This window comes from Chanos chanos, chromosome 7, assembly GCF_902362185.1.
Source record: "Chanos chanos chromosome 7, fChaCha1.1, whole genome shotgun sequence".
Lineage (NCBI taxonomy): Eukaryota > Metazoa > Chordata > Actinopteri > Gonorynchiformes > Chanidae > Chanos > Chanos chanos.
In genome coordinates this window covers 32,227,228-32,245,505 of record NC_044501.1, presented here as the reverse complement: position 1 = coordinate 32,245,505, position 18,278 = coordinate 32,227,228, and the positions used below count along the sequence as shown (strand labels likewise).

General features: G+C 40.4%; 1 protein-coding gene across 1 annotated transcript; it reads left to right on the top strand.

The window, feature by feature from the left end:
- Positions 1 to 752: 752 nt before the first annotated feature.
- aco1 (aconitase 1, soluble) lies at positions 753 to 14,967 on the top strand. Its single transcript, XM_030780920.1, has 21 exons — positions 753 to 828; positions 3,551 to 3,689; positions 3,935 to 4,103; positions 4,474 to 4,611; positions 5,858 to 5,927; positions 6,057 to 6,240; positions 6,796 to 6,935; positions 7,424 to 7,595; positions 7,839 to 7,939; positions 8,074 to 8,190; positions 8,352 to 8,511; positions 9,217 to 9,352; positions 10,061 to 10,145; positions 10,382 to 10,538; positions 11,065 to 11,189; positions 11,306 to 11,410; positions 11,705 to 11,847; positions 12,229 to 12,376; positions 12,857 to 12,979; positions 13,303 to 13,488; positions 13,716 to 14,967. The coding sequence occupies exons 2-21, from the start codon at positions 3,593 to 3,595 to the stop codon at positions 13,830 to 13,832; spliced, it is 2,673 nt and encodes an 890-aa protein (XP_030636780.1). The 5' UTR covers positions 753 to 828; positions 3,551 to 3,592; the 3' UTR covers positions 13,833 to 14,967.
- Positions 14,968 to 18,278: the final 3,311 nt, after the last annotated feature.

The window sequence follows — 18,278 nt, the reverse complement described above, 5'->3', positions numbered from 1 at the left end:
CTACTCTGTGAATATTTCACAGTTTATGTTTACCAATAGGTTCTGAGATATGATGTTCACTGTGAAATGAGAGCCTGCTTGTTATCACATAAGGTTCGGTCCAGTTGTGCAATCGCAATTTTTATTGGAGGATGCTTGCGAGTGCGGAAACACACCCCTAAAAATTGTGAACAATATTTCAGAGAACTCAACAATATTCAGTCTGCATTAAGCCAGTGGTATTTGTGTAAAAACATGGGTTTTTGTTTTTTTTTGATCACTAACAACAACAAAACATGATTTAGGACTTTCTCCCTTGCGATGGTATTGTCTGTCCATCTGAAAACAAAAATTAATTCAGCAGTAAACCGAAAGGGAGTAGTAACAATCTACCAGAACAGTCATCTTAATCAAACAACTCTGTGGTTCAGAAAATCGCTCGATTACAAAAGGAGTGAGAATGAACTTGCTCCGACCTTTGCAACGCAGATTAAAAGTAAACGCAACAATTTTACTAAAGAGCTGAATCATTACCGTAATAACGGTAAAATAAGATGACCGGACAGAGCATTAACACACCAAGCACAGTTATCCAGATATACTTTAGTGATATTTTCACATAATAAAGATTATTCACATAAAAGGAATGCACATTAAAAGAAAGTGAAAACGTACATAAAAATATCGAATGTTAAAGATATGTTTGCTTGCCCCTGATGTAACTCTGCCCCTTTAAGAAAATTGTCGTCATGTCTGGTTATAGTGCGCCTGACCCTTACTATACACCCGCTAATTCATAAACGAGAAGCACAGTTGGGGTTACGGGGTTAGAGGAAACAAGTGCATTTGGTAAGTCTTGCCAGACCTTTTTCCTCACATAATTGATGTTTTAGGAACAAACAGTCGTTAGTCTTCGAGGAATACTGTTCACGGTTCTGAGAGATTTTGCACATTTCATGTAGTTTATTTCATGCAATGAATACCAGAGCCTCAGATCCAGCAGTACCTTGTAACTGAATAATCTGAGATCGAAGGCCAGAAATTATGGCAGGATTCATCTGATGAACAGTTAAGAAGTACAGTATATAAAACAAAAACAACCGAGAGCTAAAATGCAGACATTTAGTCATATTTTGTGAGTAATAGCTATAGCAACGTTTTTCACGTTATGCTATTTGAGTCTTGCTAGCTGATAGGTGCACTGGGCAAACTGTTCCTGGTGGACTTTTCCCTAAAGCCTTACGCTTCAGACTGACATTGGTCAGTTTTCAGATAAAATGTTTAGATCCTTTTAGGAGCGGCACGTAACGTAACCCCGAAACCTATAGTTTCATTTGTTTGTTCGCTATCGTTATAAGTCACTTTGCTTATTTTCGTCAGACAGCTCCTGTAAATCCAAGTCGAACTGCGTTCACGAAAGTAATCTCAAAAAAGATTTTGTGGGGGTTTTTTTGTTGAAGTTCCGGGTTGACGTTCTTCTACGAGGTCTGCGGCAAATATAATGTGATTATTGCATGCTGTGTTTTACAGTAAGGTTCGAGTGTTTGCTTTTATATGACCGTTTTGAGGCATAGCGTAAGTAAATACGTTATGCAGTCCTCCCTAATTATGAATGAGAATGTCATTGTCATTTGTGTGATGGTCATTGTAAGTAGTATTATATAGGGGGATCTAAGGGGGCTCTTCGCATGGTAATAATTTTCTTCCGTAACTTAGCAAATCACTTTTTTTTTTTACTTTATGGCCAGAGACATCCTACCGTTTACGTGTCAATCATTTGCCAAGTCAAGGCATGTTACATGCTCACGTTTGCCAGTTTGTAAGGTAACGTGGGCTATCATAAACCTGTCCCACCTCCCCTTTGTCTTAGAAACAGTTACTTAATGCAGATTCACCACATTAGCGCTGCTTTCGCCAAATTTAATGGGCAGTTTTGTTTAGCCTAATTGTTTGTCTTTCATTGGAAAATAACACGGTATCTCATGGCAATAACAACTGTCATAACACTCTTTTTAGAAATGAAAAAGTTTAGTTTGTCATGCACTGCATTGCTCATTTTCGCTCCTTGAAAATTTCCTGTTGTGTTTAACGGCGACAATAGTCATTAAAACAGCATAAGGTCAACGAAGAGAGAGGTGATCATATCCATGCCAAAGGCCTGCACATGCACCTTTACTCTCCCACAGACCGATAGGCTCAGTGTGATATTTTGTAGGATAGAATAATGGAATCACAAACCAAGGATATGTACTCAGAAGGGTTTTACTGTATTTTTTTCTCCCTGCTAAATCCACTTGCTAAACCATTTCGTCAAATTTTGTAACTTCCTCCACAGGTTTTCCAGCAAGTGGATTACCCTGCTTGGCTGGTTATATTGTAGCTTTACTACTGCTCCATTGCTCAACCTCAAGCTTTGAAGCAAAAGGACAAAAAAAAAAAAAAAAAAACCCGAAAACTTTTTCTCCCAGAACAGCGTTAGACATGCTTGCTCTGTCTTTGCCTGTCTGTATCCCCTATGTCTTCTCATCACATAGTAGCATAAGCACTGGCTTCTTTACATCTGCCTGCAATTGTTTGGAGTAATTTATAGCCTTTTAGCTGGGGCTTCGTGGATTGTTAGTACCATGCTATTGACATACTAGGCTAAATCACATACTGTCAGTTTCTTCGAAAATCATGTTGTGGGAAGAGTGTGACTATAGGATAAATGTGAAAATGGTTTTATTTATAATATGTTGTTGGACCTTTTAAGACTTTTAAGAGACTGCTCTTATTTAATTGACTTGTGCTGTTTTGTTTTGTTTTGTTTTGGCATGGTAAAAAGAGAAGCCTATTTAATGTTTAAGAGTAAAAATCAGACACTGAGGTATCTTCTCATTCAGGTATGCCCAAAGAGTTTTAGAGGACAATTCAATGCTCGGCATTTTTACGTTAAGAATAACAAGTTGAAATAGTCTGATTTGCTTCAGATTGCTTAGACTTAAACAGTTTTGATCTAAATCTCATTTTTTCCCCCCCCAACAGATAGACTAGCTTTTTGTGTAAACTGGTCTGCGCAGAGATGGTGATAAACCACCTCTTTTTTGCTCTCCCTCCCTCTCTGAGTGTTTTGCAATGGTGGCGGCTATGGTATCGCAGATGGTGTGATCCAAGTCGTCACGTACGAACCCAGATTTCTGGCACAGGTTCACGTCTTTGGTGTCAAATAGGGGCATAGAAGGAGGTGAATCTCCCATTAATGGAGAACTGACATACCATCAGGGTGGGATGTTTGGGAAGATGCTTCAGCCAGCCATGGTCTTTCCATAAGATAAAATTTGTATGGCGCAGCTGTTAGTACAAGTTGTTTTTTTGTTTTTTTTTTTAAGTCCAGACCTTTTGAATTTTGAATATTTGGAGAAACTATTCCTGTGTACTTGTGGCTGCTAGTGAGTTTGGGCTGCTCCTTGTTACTGCTTGACTTGTGAAGTATTTTTGTCTCGCTTAACTGAGCCAAGTAACCATTACTGTCTTACATATCTCAAAATGATCGTCCTACATGTTTTCCTAATTGCCTGTTTTTTTGTCCCAGGTAATTTTAAGTGTGTGTGGGAAAGGGAGAGCGTCTTCAGCCATGAGTAATCCTTATATACACATCGTTGAACCTTTGGATCCCCAGAATCCTGACAATAAGTTTTTCAATCTCACAAAGCTTGGAGACCCCAGATATGGTAAACGCATTCTTAGATGTTCTTAAGATACTAGCCTAATTAAAACCTATGTCAGTGTACACTCACCATCTTAATAGTAAGATAAAATTGGCGATTGTTTTTCTGCATCCTATACCTGTAAATTGTGTGGAAATGTATGTTTGGCCGTAAGAACGAGGGGCTCTTTAAATCGTAATTAGTGAGTGAAATTTTTAATCCGCTGGAAAATTGAGTTGGACCTGATTATATTGACCTTCTTTCTGAAGAACACCTTCCCTTCTCCATTCGTGTGCTACTGGAGTCGGCAGTAAGGAACTGTGATGAATTCCTGGTGAAAAAGACGGATGTGGAGAACATTCTCAACTGGAAAGAGACTCAGACCCAGACCGTGGAAGTGCCCTTCAAACCGGCCCGCGTCATCCTGCAGGACTTCACGTGGGTTTCTGAACAACTTATCATACAATCTACGCCATCTGTTAGTTTTGTTTGCTCTCATGTACTCAATTGTATGCTTATTGTCATGGCGATCTTGTCTAGGTAGATGTAGTCCTCTCCTCTGTTTGTCTTTGCTTTGTAAGGTTTATCTGCCTTTATTGAAACTTGCCGTCGCTCTATTTTTATACTATGTACCTTGTAGCAGATCTTACAAGCTCAAATAGATGAGGGTGTTCCTGCACACTTATTGAACGAGCTTAACATTAGATACATTTAGGTGTCTTGTTGCATCTGAGGATAGTGTGTCCCTTCCCTTGCAGCGCATCTGCTGAGTCAGTTTTTTTTTTTTTCCATATGCTTTAACTTGCAGTGGGGTTCCTGCCGTGGTGGACTTTGCAGCGATGCGTGACGCTGTGAAGAATCTGGGTGGAGACCCAGAGAAGATCAACCCTGTCTGCCCAGCCGATCTTGTCATAGATCATTCCATTCAGGTGGACTTCAACAGGAAGTAAGCAGATCTTCCACTGCCTGACTGTTATCAAAAAATGCATCTGTACTCAAAGAGCAAAGCTGTGATATTTCCTCCTCCGCCCGCCCACCCCCCCACCCCAGAAAACACTTTATTAATTTGGATGATCTCTGTAGATAAATATCAATTCAGAACAGATCAGTTCATCATGTAGCCATTTATGGTTATGATTCCTGCTCTCTTTCAGAAAAACCCTTTAGGAAGGAGATTCTTTGCCTTTCGAGATTTTTTTTATTTTTTCCTCTTCCTCCTCCCTTTCTTTCAGTTGGACTCATATAGAGAAAGTGGTTTTATTTCCCTCTTCACTTCTATTTTGATGAAAAAGAGAACTGTATTTGAAACACTTGAGTTAAGCATATACTTAAATAGAGATGTTCAGTGTGAATTAAGGTTTCTGAGTGATATTTTGACTTTGCCTAATTCTTGAGCAAACCAGGGTGCTGCATTCTTGTTAACTTAGGGATGTAACAGTGGGGTCATGGGAAAGTGGCAGTTAACTTAAGTCAAGAGAAGAAATGCTAAATATTTCCTGTGGTATGCAGGAGAATGCTTAGATTTTTTTTTTTTTTAAAAAGGATAAGTTGTAGTGGACTCACATGACTTCCTATGCAGGACACCCAATGGTACAAAATAGCATCCATAAAACGAGGCCTCTCAACTACTGAAAAAAAATCTCTCCCCCAAGATAAAATGGTGGCTGGCTAATTATTATTTTTAACTTGTTTCTTATGGAAGACTGTCCTTTGACTCCGGTGTTTAAAGCTGTTCATTCGTTAAGTGGTACTAATGAGTTCAAAGGGAAGATAGCATGCGCATCCATCAGTTCTTAGATGATTTATGGTCATTTTACCCTCTTTGCCAAACAGAACGCTTATTCTCGTTGGTGGGCTGAAATAGTGGACTTTTGAACTCTTTGGCATACAGGGATCTGTTGTGTGAGCAAGATGTCACAATGTCACTGTTCACGGTGAACTTTAGCTGTGAACTTGTCTGTGTCACCAGTTTGGATATGAATGTTTCAAAACTTTGACCTTATCGCCAAAGTAAAACACTGTCAACTTACACGTGTCAGACTTCCATGAAACGGCAAGCATTTTTTCAGGGGTTTCTCAGAAGTTTTCAGAATTTGTATTGTCATTTCTAAGCCTTAAAATGTGAGTTGTACGGGTCCATATGTTTCACCAAACCCCACGATGAAATCAAACATCAAAAACTGTTCTCTTAGGTCTGACAGCCTCCAGAAAAACCAGGACCTAGAGTTTGAGCGAAACAAAGAGCGATTTCAGTTTTTAAAGGTAAACCTATGTATCATATTTTACCAGCACACAAATCCTTTAACTGATGTATCTTAAAGATTCTCTACTAAATTCATCTTGAAGTTGAGATTATGACCATTCGATGTGATTGTTGTTCTTGTTCTGCAGTGGGGTTCTAAAGCATTCCGGAACATGCGAATCATTCCGCCGGGCTCGGGGATCGTGCATCAGGTCAACCTGGAGTACCTGGCCAGGGTTGTGTTTGACCAAGATGGCTTTTACTATCCTGACAGCCTAGTGGGCACTGACTCCCACACAACCATGATAGATGGCCTGGGAGTCCTGGGGTGGGGTGAGCATTCTTTTGGAATCTAACTCGTCTTAGAAACAAAACCTTAAAGCTGACTCTCAATCATTTGTTACTCCATGAACATTAAGACAGAACACTTTTATGGAAAGTTCATCCGGTATTTACGTTTTATTCCATTTTCGTTTGTTTCTAGTTTTTTTTTTTTTGATTTGTAAATGCTTGGATTGCAGTAAATTTTGAACTAATGGTTTGTTTGTTAGTTATATCAAATTTTCCAGCTGTGTTCTGGAAGAATGCTGTGATTGGCTCTGTTCCCTTTGGTGGGAGTGTAACTACATCTTTCTCTTTGTGGCAGTTACTAATGGTCAGACGACTATGTAGTTACCCATGTAAAGCAAGTCATATCTCCCGATGATACTCATAGGATAGAAAAATGCAGTGATTGACTCCACATGTGTTGGATTAAGCAAGGTGATAGCCCCACTTATGTGTCCCAGACCTGTGAGATAGCATGTCAAAGGAAACTCCAAACTCGGGCCGGAAAAGCATCTTGTCTACACCTTCTGCCACATATTTATGCAGTTCTGATTAATACAGGTGTGGGTGGCATTGAAGCAGAGGCTGTTATGCTGGGACAGCCAATCAGCATGGTGCTCCCAGAGGTCATAGGTTACAGACTCCATGGAACTCCAGACAAGCTCATCACCTCCACCGACATTGTCCTCACCGTCACCAAGGTAACGCTCGCCTTCCATTACTGCACTATCCCAGGGATACTGCTTACCCTCAGAGGCGTATGATTTCCGTAAATATTCATATATATATATATATACACACACACACACACACACACACACATATATATATATATATATATATATTATATATATATATGTGTGTGTGTGTTTATAAATCTGTCCTCTTGTAGAAGGCAGTAGAAAGTTGCTGTTAAAAGGCAAGATTACATCATTGCCTGTAATACATAAAACAGTAATGTAGCCCTTCACTTTTATCATAATAAGAGTTTATCTGTGTGGCCGTGTGACCATCTTGTGTCTTGTGATATTTTAACAGTGCAGTAAAAGTAGGTCAAAGTGTTGGATATGAGTCAAGATCTACAAAAGTGCACTCACATCAAGAGAGGCAGACACAGAGACTAATGTTGACACCTACAGTGTACACATTGCACACATAACTCCAACTCTCTACGTGTGTGATGTCATAGCACCTGCGTCAGGTTGGCGTGGTGGGGAAATTTGTGGAGTTCTTTGGTCCTGGAGTAGCCCAGCTGTCTATCGCTGATCGTGCCACCATTGCTAACATGTGCCCTGAGTATGGAGCCACAGCTGCCTTCTTCCCTGTGGATCACATCAGCGTACAATACCTGGAGCAGACAGGTAGAATAAGGATAATCTTCAAGATGTGTGTTGTTAGAGGTTTACACATAGAGATAGATACTTTACCATTTATGGGTGTGCCCTGAGATCTGGGGCCTCGTTATTAAGGCGAATATGCATTAGGCCACATAGTTTTTGGTTCTAATTTGGATTGAGTCTGTATTTTACTCGTTCTTTCTTTCTTTTCTTTTTTTTTTAAGTGAATCTTCACATCTATGTGTGTGTGTGTATGTGTCCTTTAAGGAAGAGATGCTGAAAAGCTACACTACATCGCCCAGTATCTCAAAGCCGTAGGGATGTTCAGAGATTACGGCAACGAGAGCCAGGATCCTGATTTTACACAGGTGCCAAATATTTTTTCACACCGGCCACTGAACTTCGGCACGGCGAACACTCTCGCGAAAGTATATTTATTTTTCTCTCTCTCTCTCTCTCTTTTTTTTTTTTCCCTCCTCTTTTCTCCCTCTCCCTTGTTTAGGTGGTTGAATTAGACCTCAGCACAGTGGTCCCTTGCTGCAGTGGTCCCAAGAGACCTCATGACAGGGTAGCTATAGCGGAAATGAAGAAGGACTTTGAAACGTGTTTAGGGGCAAAGGTATACTCCCACCCTTAGATACTCTTTTATAGAAAGTGCACCACTAAATTTCCCACTGTACCATTTTAGACAACATATTCGAGGCGCTTTGCACTGCATATATTGAGTGCTAACAGTAGTGCGCACGTGTGTGTGTGTGTGTGCTCTTGTATCATTTTCAGCAAGGCTTCAAGGGTTTCCAGGTGGCCCCTGAACATCATAACGTGTCTGTGCCATTTGAGTATAACGGAGTCAAGTACTCCCTCTCTCACGGCTCTGTAGTCATAGCCGCCATCACCAGCTGCACCAACACAAGCAATCCCTCCGTAATGCTGGGAGCAGGTATGTGTGTGCCTGAAAACACCTGTCCAGCTGTGCTGAGCCTTACAGTCAAACTTTAGCAAGACCTTTTCAGGGGCAATTTGTGCAATTCCCGCTACGTTACGAGAGAGCTGTACATTTGAATATCAAACAAACGAGACCGCTGGTCTCTCAGAAGCAACGCGTCATTCTGTGGGGTCGTGTTTAAGTGCTGTATGAATGGAACACAATAAATTATGTGCATCTGTTTTACTAATGAGCTGATCTTTAATCTAATTAGCGTCCAATGATGAAAGCATTTGCTAATTTATTCCAGTGTAACTCACGAGGCAGAGAGACTGTTTTTGAGAGGGGCTGCTCAGTAGAATTAGAATGTCATTATCCTGATCCGGTTTTCAAACCCAAGCCTCATTTGCAAACCACTGAAGCTAACTGTCTGTCCTCGTCTGAATTCAAGCTGTGGAAAAAAAGAAACATGGAAATGTTTTTTTCAGTAAAGCCTTCTCCATGGCTTATGCAAATAAGAAGGGTCATACTATGCCATCGGTTTTGCTGAGGCAATGAAACAAACAGAACGCTATTCAAACAACATCTGGGAAAACTGTTCCAAGTGTGTATATTTGATCACAAATTGGACTGTTTTAAGTTTTCTGTTTGCTGTTTGTTATAATGTTGTTCTGACATCTCACCAATGTTTAACCAGCCTCATATCCCTGTCTCTCACAGGTCTCCTGGCGAAGAAGGCCATCGAACATGGCTTGACTGTAAAACCTTATATAAAAACCAGTCTGTCCCCTGGCAGTGGAGTGGTCACCTACTACCTTAAGGAGAGTGGAGTCATGGACTACCTCTCTCAGTTAGGGTAAGGTACTCGCTCTTTCTTTTATTGAACTTTTCAGACAGTTTTCCTCACAGCAAACAAGAAAATACAGGTGTCTACCAAATGCAGTAGGGTTCTAAAGTATATTGACAGAAATTGATTCTGCGCAGGTGTGGTTCCTAAGTCATTTTACGCAGTTAACATCCCATTCTGTGTAGAAACAGAAATACGAACTAGAAATGGGTAAAAGGGGTAAAGTGATACTAACAAGGATTACCACAGATCTGAGAGAAAGACATACGATGCTCCTTAACTGTGATGTCTGTGGATTGCTTTTAGATATGAGACTCTGAATGGCATGACTGACTAAAGATATCAGTCTATGGTTAGAGCAGGCAGTTTCATCAAGAACAGTGGTGAATTTTAAAGAGGCATACTATACTCATATGTAGCACTATAACCTTTGTTTACATCTAAGAATGTATGTTTGTAAGTGATGTATAGAAAAAGATCAGCTGACAGAATGACAATGCCCCCATACACAAGGGAGATCACTAAATGATATGATGAATGTGTGTTTCCTTTATTTTCCATTGACTTGTGTGTTATGAACATAGGAATGCTTGATATTATTTGGATGAATGTCATATTTGCCAGATCATCTACTGTACAGTGTTCTTTATGTCAGATGTTCCGATTGCCATTGTTATGAGGTATTTTATCAATTTCGTGTTTTGTCTCTCCCATTAGTTTTGAAGTGGTGGGTTATGGATGTATGACTTGTATTGGCAACAGTGGTCCAATCCCTGAGCCAGTAGTAGAAGCCATCACCCAGGTACGAACACATCTCCACCTTTAAGTAGAATGTGCATACAGATGAGCTATGTCATTTACGATTCTGTGACAATCAAACATCTGGGTTCTAGAATAACTTTTGCCTGTAATTTTCAATTGATCTTCAAAAAAACATTTTCACAAATGATAAAGAGGATCTAACCAGCTTAATCATCATTGTCAAACTGGCTCTCTGTTGTCAGTACACACTCACTAGAGTGAAGCTGTCTTCCGCAGGGTGATCTCGTGGCTGCCGGCATCTTGTCTGGTAACAGGAACTTCGAGGGTCGTGTCCACCCCAACACGCGTGCCAACTACCTTGCCTCTCCTCCGCTAGTCATCGCCTATGCCATTGCTGGAACGGTGCGGATAGACTTCGAGAAGGAGCCCATTGGTAAGGAGTGGGCTTTTGAGTTTCTCAGACTGCAAAGTTGCTGGGGGGTTTTTTTTTGTGCCCAGCTGTTCTTATGTGACCGAAATCCATCATGCATGAGTTTTTTAAGTTCTACTTTTTTTTTTTTTTTCCCCTCTTAATACTTTTTTTTCCCCTCCAGTTTAGTCATGTCCAATTCCTTTTTATTTCTATTCGCCATTGCTTTCACAACTGCCGTGCTGACTAGGGAGGGTGTGGGCTACAACATGTCACCTCTGCTACATGTGGGGCGGTTGACCGCTTGTGTTCACTAGACCATGGTGGACCAATGGAAGTTCCTATTGCAGTGATGGGGAGACAGTTCCCCGCCGGCTTCTGTATGTGCCCATATGGATGCTCATCCAAGCCAGGAGCACTGCTACTGGGTCTCCACTCTCCATGGTGCTGGGCTAGTGTCTTTTCTGCGGTGCCACCTGAGTGCCTAAGTTCTACTATCTAATCACGTGTGGTCTGATATTATGTTGCTTTGTCCTGTCATGTCGTTTAGCGGTGAACAGTGAGGGGAAAGAAGTTTTCCTGAAGGACATCTGGCCCACAAGGGAAGAGATCCAGGCCGTGGAGAGACAGTTTGTCATCCCTGCCATGTTTAAAGAGGTCTATGAGAAAGTGGAGGTAATCTAATGGTTACCACAAAGAGCCTCCTTATTGTATCCACTGCACTGAGCTCAACTCATTGAGTCATGTCAAGTGTTAACTTGGGTATTTGTGTGCTTTGCTCTCCCCTTTAGAGAGTGAACGAGCGCTGGAACTCCCTTGTCGCCCCTTCTGATAAACTCTACACATGGGACCCCAAATCCACATACATCAAGTCCCCTCCATTCTTTGATGGGCTGGTAATCTACTCTGTTTAGTTCTTAAATCCCTTACACGCCATGGAAATTGATGGACACGCATGTATAATGAAGCATTTGGTCAGACAGTAAGAGAGAAGTCAAGCAGTTATCTTAACCACTCAGGCTTTACTTCTCACCATAAGACTGAGCATATGTACATCGAAGTGCTGTTGCCGTAGCATCTTTTAAAGGAGTCATCTTCACCTTCTTTACTTCTTGCCATGTGTCTTATGTACTTGTGTGAACTGAAGTTCTGTGAGTCTTAGCACCTCAGCAATGATCTCTGTACCTTAGACCAGAGAGCTGAAGCCACCGCAGTCCATAACAGACGCTTCCGTGCTACTCAACCTCGGTGACTCTGTAACCACAGATCACATTTCCCCTGCCGGGAACATTGCTCGCAACAGTCCTGCTGCGCGATACCTTACCAGCCGAGAGTAAGAGATGTACACACACACACACACACACACACACACTTTCTGACTTTATGATTTCCCTTAGCTCAGTATTTGTTTATATATGCTGCTTATCTACAATATAGGTTTTGATGTATGTTTATTGAACGAACTTTACTGAAATGTTGGATTTCTATAAAATGTTCCTGTGTCTATACATTTTATAATATGTAATTTCTAATACTGTGTAATTTAATATGTAATATGCCATTTCGTTTTAGTTAAAATATAGCTTATTAGTTCAGAGCTACTGTGGTTGACAGCATTTGATTTTCCATACACATAGCGTCTTACTCAATACAGATGTCATCTGGTTAAATGAAGGTTCTAAGGCACAGCTTGGTGGCATATCTCTCTTTTCAGTCTGACCCCTCGAGAGTTCAACTCCTACGGCTCTCGCCGAGGGAACGACGCGGTCATGGCTCGTGGCACCTTTGCCAACATCCGCCTCTTCAACAAGTTTCTCAATAAACAGGCTCCACGTACTATCTTCCTGCCCACGGAGGAGACGGTATGTCGTAAAAAAACCCTGCTGTTGTTTTTGCTGAGCAGACTGATCCTGATATTTCGTTACTCCTACACTGGTAATGGCTTTGTCTCTTGACTACATCTTTGACTCCTTTAAATAGAGTAGATGTTGTTAAAGAAAGAGACAAGCGGGGAGTTTTGTCATCGAATGTGGTTTTAAATGTTTTAACTGGGACCTCACAAGGCTGCAATGTGTATTTATAAGACTTTCTTGCCAGCATAGAATTTTTCCATCGTTCTTTGTTTATAAGTCCTTCAGACAGCAGTTAGAGAGCTGCAGTTGTTTCATTTATTTTGAATGCCACTTTGGTAGGCACATTTGTAATACTACTTAACAAAAGTTTTTTTTCTATTGTTTTTAGTTCATTAGCCATCATTCCCCTCTTGCAGCAGCCTAATTCTGTCTTTCTCGTGTGTGTATGTGTGTATATGTGTGTGTGTATATGTGTGTGTGTATATGCAGATGGATGTATTTGATGCAGCAGAGAAGTACCAGCAGGCTGGTCACCCTCTACTGATATTGGCTGGTAAAGAGTATGGCTCAGGCAGCTCCAGAGACTGGGCAGCTAAAGGACCCTTCCTACTGGTGAAAGAACCACACACACGCACACCATTACTGTAACAAACACAACAACAACAGAACTGTTCTTCCTCCTCAACTGATTCATACTATGGTCCATATCACAATTCCTACATTTGGGTATGAATCCATTTATGCTGAAGAAACTATCCATTTTCTTACAGGACAGTTGACACTTGACGTTTGCAACCATAATGGGTTGAATACAGAAAGACACAACAGAATTTCAGAGTACTCAAGTATGCTTTGAATGTTGCGGCACATTGTGGCTGTCCTGACGTGTTGAGGTGCGCCTCTTCCTGAATCTTCTTGGTGGTTCTCTGTGACAGGGCATCAAGGCGGTGTTGGCAGAGAGCTACGAGCGCATTCATCGCAGTAACCTCGTCGGCATGGGCGTCATTCCCCTCGAGTACCTGCCCGGCCAGACGGCCGACACCCTGGGCCTGACGGGACGCGAACGTTACACCGTGATCATCCCCCCTCAGCTAACTCCCAGGATGATCGTTGACGTTAAGGTACGGAAACCCTTAGGCCAAGGGGCCTAACTATAAATCGAGTTCCGCGGCGTGTGATTCACAGTTATTCTCAAAGACAGTGTTAGCTCTGTTCGTTTGCCCTCAACAGGTTTCAATACCCTGTTGTCCTTTTCTTGTTTTGTGCACTTTCAAGAAATGACTATCATTCATTCTTTATATTTCAAACCAGTGGAACAACTGCAGTCTATTCTATGTTTTCTCCTCAGCTGGACACAGGGAAAACATTCCAGGCAAGGATGCGATTCGACACTGACGTGGAACTGACTTACTTCCATCACGGTGGCATCCTCAACTACATGATCCGTAAGATGTCTGAAAATTAGTGATGTGGATAAAAGAGGCGCTTCGCCGGGAAGTGGCCACACAAAACGCACAAAGCCTCCATCTGGAGACTGAATTGCTTTTTTTTTTTTCTGTCTTTTTTTTTTTTTTCTCTCCTCCCTTTCGCAGAAGAGCAAATGTATGTCTCCCTTGTGCATTGTCCTTCATATTAGTCAGAGAGACAAACCTGGGCTAAGTACACGCTAATGAAAGGATTGCTGATATATTAATACATTTGTCAGTGAGCTTCAACGATTAATCCACAAATCACTCATATATCAAATATCTTCACTTAAAATACTTTAAATATGTACTTGACCAGTTTGCATTTGGTGTAGTGATGGTCATTTTAGTTTGTCATATACTTGGTCTACCACGGCTGACATTGCTACAACAAATTGACCCAGAAGTCTAATTGCTTACCCTACCTCACTTTTGCCAAATCCTGATCTAATGTTTAATTCTCGATGTCTTTAATCTTTCTATAGTGCAAACACACTTCAAATTTCTTCGTCTTGCTTTCATCACTGTTGGAATATGGAATAAAATCATAAAACATAAAGACATAGTTAAAGAGCATTAAAAACTCAAGAGTACACAAGTGTAGTGTCAGGTTATCTTGACTTTTTTTAGACTGTGCTGCCTCTATGCAAAAGTCATTTTTTTACTCTGCTCCATAATGGAATACAACGTAAATAATGTGTGTCAGCAAAGGGCAAATATTATCAGTTACTTAAAGCAAAATTTCTATATTTGACATCTGTGTAACACTTGATTTTCTAGATATGGCAAATTTACAATATTTTGACCAGAATGCTCCAAGACATTCAGCGGTGAAATGATAATGAAAAGGACGTTCACCTGGATGTCTTTTTAAATGCTTGAAATTCACAACACACACATACAGTTAATTTTTTTTTTTTTTGAATTAAGATATTCTCAGTATCTCTAGGAGACAGCTTCTTGAAAGTGCCTACATTTTCACATTGACAGTTAAATTCAGTTATTTTAGGGAAACGACTGAAGCAATTTCATTACCGTGGTTTCTGTAATTGTACGTATCTGCCTTTACCTGTGTGTCTGTTATGTGGTGATATGATTAAATTAAATTTCATCATTCCTCTTACACAAAGATAACACCTTTCAGTGTCTCAATGGTATTACTCACATATGGACACATATTCCTGAACAGAAAAACAGGAATTGTTGGATTTTCAATTGCCAGAGATAGGTCTCACTACTAAAACATTTCAACTTTGGTCTCAAGGTTTCATGTGTGATTTCCACATAGAGATTCAAGTATTATTGTTAAGTGTTATTCTGACAGAAACAGGATGTATCTTTTAAACTCACTTCAAGAACCCACGATTTTCTGTTTATGGAACAGCTGTTTGACTAGCTAAGCTATGACATCATGTTCCTGGAGGGCTACAACATAGCTGCTGTACTGTGTAACTGTTTTGGGGACACAGATCCACATGTATCCTCTCTTTTCCTACAACTCTGGTAGAACTGAAACCCACGATCTCTGTTACTCACTTGCTAGAAAACCTTTGCATTTCATCCATTGCACCACAAAGTTTCAACTGATGCCGTTGGACAATACTACCAACATGGTGCATCAGCTGGAATGCAAGAACTCAGTGTCCAGATATTGTCAGCACAGTACAAGGCAAACATGAAGGGTAAGAGGACTGGGGCACTGTAGACTTCTGTGGTTTTCTGCATGAGATTGTGAAAATAAAGGTCAGAATCTGCTCAAAACACACATGTCTAATGAGGTAGTGCCTGCTGCCGATGGACTTTAATTTTACACTGGAAAAGTGAACATTATATGTCAGGTGTAACAGTGCCAAAAGACAGACTATGTGCTTAGTCTTCAATAAAATAAATAGTGCAGATTTGAATCCAACAATGGAATTTGAAGACCTTGGGGGGGTATTTCAGAGAGCAGGTTTGGTAAAACCTCAGAGTTAGTTAACTCAGAGAAAGTAGTAAACCCCCTAATAGAGGAGCCCTGTGACTTCATTCTCCTAGCAAAACAATTCCACAAGGCTCTTCTATTAGGAATTTTACTAGTTTTTCTGAGTTAACTAACTCTGAGTTTTCACTGAACCTGGGGCCTGTACCACGAAACGAGGTAAAGGTAACTTTTGGTTAAGTTAACTCAAGAGTAAGTAGTAAACCACCTTATAGAAGAGCCCTATGGCTTCATTTTCCTAGCAAAGCAAAGCCATAGGGCCCTTCAATTAGGAGGTTTACTCTGAGTTAACTTAACCAGAAGTTACGAGGATAAGCCAGTTGCCTCGCTTCGTAGTGTAGCCCTCTGCTTTCTGAAATATCCCCCTTATATTATTAGTTAGGCAGCACAGATATGGAATGAAGCTATCAGATTGAGTTCGAGAAGAAGGGCTGAGTCATTGCAGAAAGAGAAAAGCTATGACAAGAACAACAAACACACTTCTAAACATTAAAGCACTAAAGCCAAAGGCTTACACAATATGATTTCAAGACGAAGAGGGAATAGGTATTGCTGAGATTTGAACCCAGAAGCTCCTGTCCGCTAGGCAGGCACTTAATGAACAGCACCACATTGCAAATTTTTAGCCATTTCCTAAACTGCCTCACTTTCACTGTGTGCAACAAACCTGCATTGACAGAATTCCTTGGGGTAGGCACCGGGACTGAAAATTGGGGGACTTCTTTAATGTTATAGCTTTTAAAAAAGGTTTGTGTAGACTGCTGATGTTGGTAAAGAGAGCTTCAAGAGAATCAATAAGATCAATAGCTTAACTGAATCTTCCTTCAAATGTTTAGATAGCTGCAATGATTAATGCAAAATTTATCCAATGAAAAGAGGGAACAGTATGTTATAAAAGATAAACAGAATATGAGCATAGAGTAACAAATATGTCAGCATCACTAGCACACTGATCGCACACACACACACACACACACACAAGCAAATGAGATAACAAAAAATTAAAGCTATATGCTTGAGAATTTCTTTAGTCATTTCACTAGACTAAAGTGACACTTTTATCCTTTGGATGTGCTGGATTTTCAAACCGTGAGGCCTGAATTGATGCCTGCGTTGCCCAATTGTGTGTTCCCAGTATGTTTATGTTTGACTTCTGGTACAGTCAGCATGTACGACATGTACATCGTACTCATTACCCCCACCCAATAATTTCTTTAAATCTACAACTTAGTACGGTTTTAGGCTACTGTATTTTTACCGTAATGCCATGTAAGAGAGATTAGTGAAATCCAAATTGAAAAGACTGACCTAAAAAGAAATTCCTTGACCAGGACAGTGGGAGTGAAATTCTTGGCTACTAAAACGATGTGCATTGTTGTTGGATATTGTATGTTAATGTTGTTAGAATTGCATCATTAGGTTTAGGTTAGACTATTGGATGGTCCATTGGTCTGTGCCACGACCCTCGGAAGGGCATTACTAAAAGGATAGATCATTTAATGGACTCTCATGGTAATTTGGTCGTTTTTGTAGTCTTTCTGACTCCTTACCCTTCCCTTGACAGTTTTTATTTATTAAATCTGGAATTCCTTTTTTAGATTTTGTCATGACTAGTCACACTCAGTCATATGGGATTAATATACCTCTTCAACGAACAAACTCTGAACACTTCAGGCCAAGAGAGAGCAAAGACTGCTTCAGGCGTGCACTCAACAGACATGCACATACACACACTTGCATCCATGTAGTATATGTAGATATATGGATAAATGACACAGGCTAGATTGTGGCTGATTTTCTTTGGATAGGTAGGCTTTCAAGTGTGTGTATTTGTAGTTGCATCAGTGATGCAAGACTTGATGAGAATAATGTTGAGGAATGAAAGAAGGTGAAGGAGATGATTCATTTTGCTGATGCTTTTACTGATTACAATTTATGCAGTACAGATGTAGGACAGAAGGAGATTGAAATGTATTATCTTTTTTTTTTTTTTTTTTTTTTTTTTTTACAATTTTTCCATATCAGTGTAGGTTACACTCATTTTACATGTAAAAATAGGAAAGTCAGGAAGAGAAATAAATGAATCAAAAATCAAGCTTTGAAAGAGAATCCAGGAACCTCATCCTCACATTTTTCTGACACAAATGTAAGGGAACCTGGATGAACAGGGAACGTCCCTCCAGCCTAGAAAAGACATGAACAGTGATTAGATTCAGTACACACAAAGCAACTGTCTCAGTGTTACGGGAAATTGTCAGCGCACAAAACAAACAGGGTTTTGGGTTTTTTACAGGATGTAAAACATGACCTTTAATAATGTCATATAGAAGAGATTGGAGAAAATTGTGAGACATGAAGAAAATGATTGGATCCAGACTACAATATGGGAAGAACATACTAAGAGTGTGAACTTTGTGTCATGGGAGAGGATGCTGATACCTCGAGAGTCGGCCACAGCGCAATGCTC

Coding starts and splice junctions, on each gene's coding strand:
- aco1 (XM_030780920.1), top strand. CDS start 3,593: ATGAGTAATCCTTATATACACATCGTTGAACCTTTGGATCCCCAGAAT. Junction 6,936..7,423: donor TTGTCCTCACCGTCACCAAG/GTAACGCTCGCC, acceptor GTGATGTCATAG/CACCTGCGTCAGGTTGGCGT. Junction 11,190..11,305: donor AGGTCTATGAGAAAGTGGAG/GTAATCTAATGG, acceptor TCTCCCCTTTAG/AGAGTGAACGAGCGCTGGAA.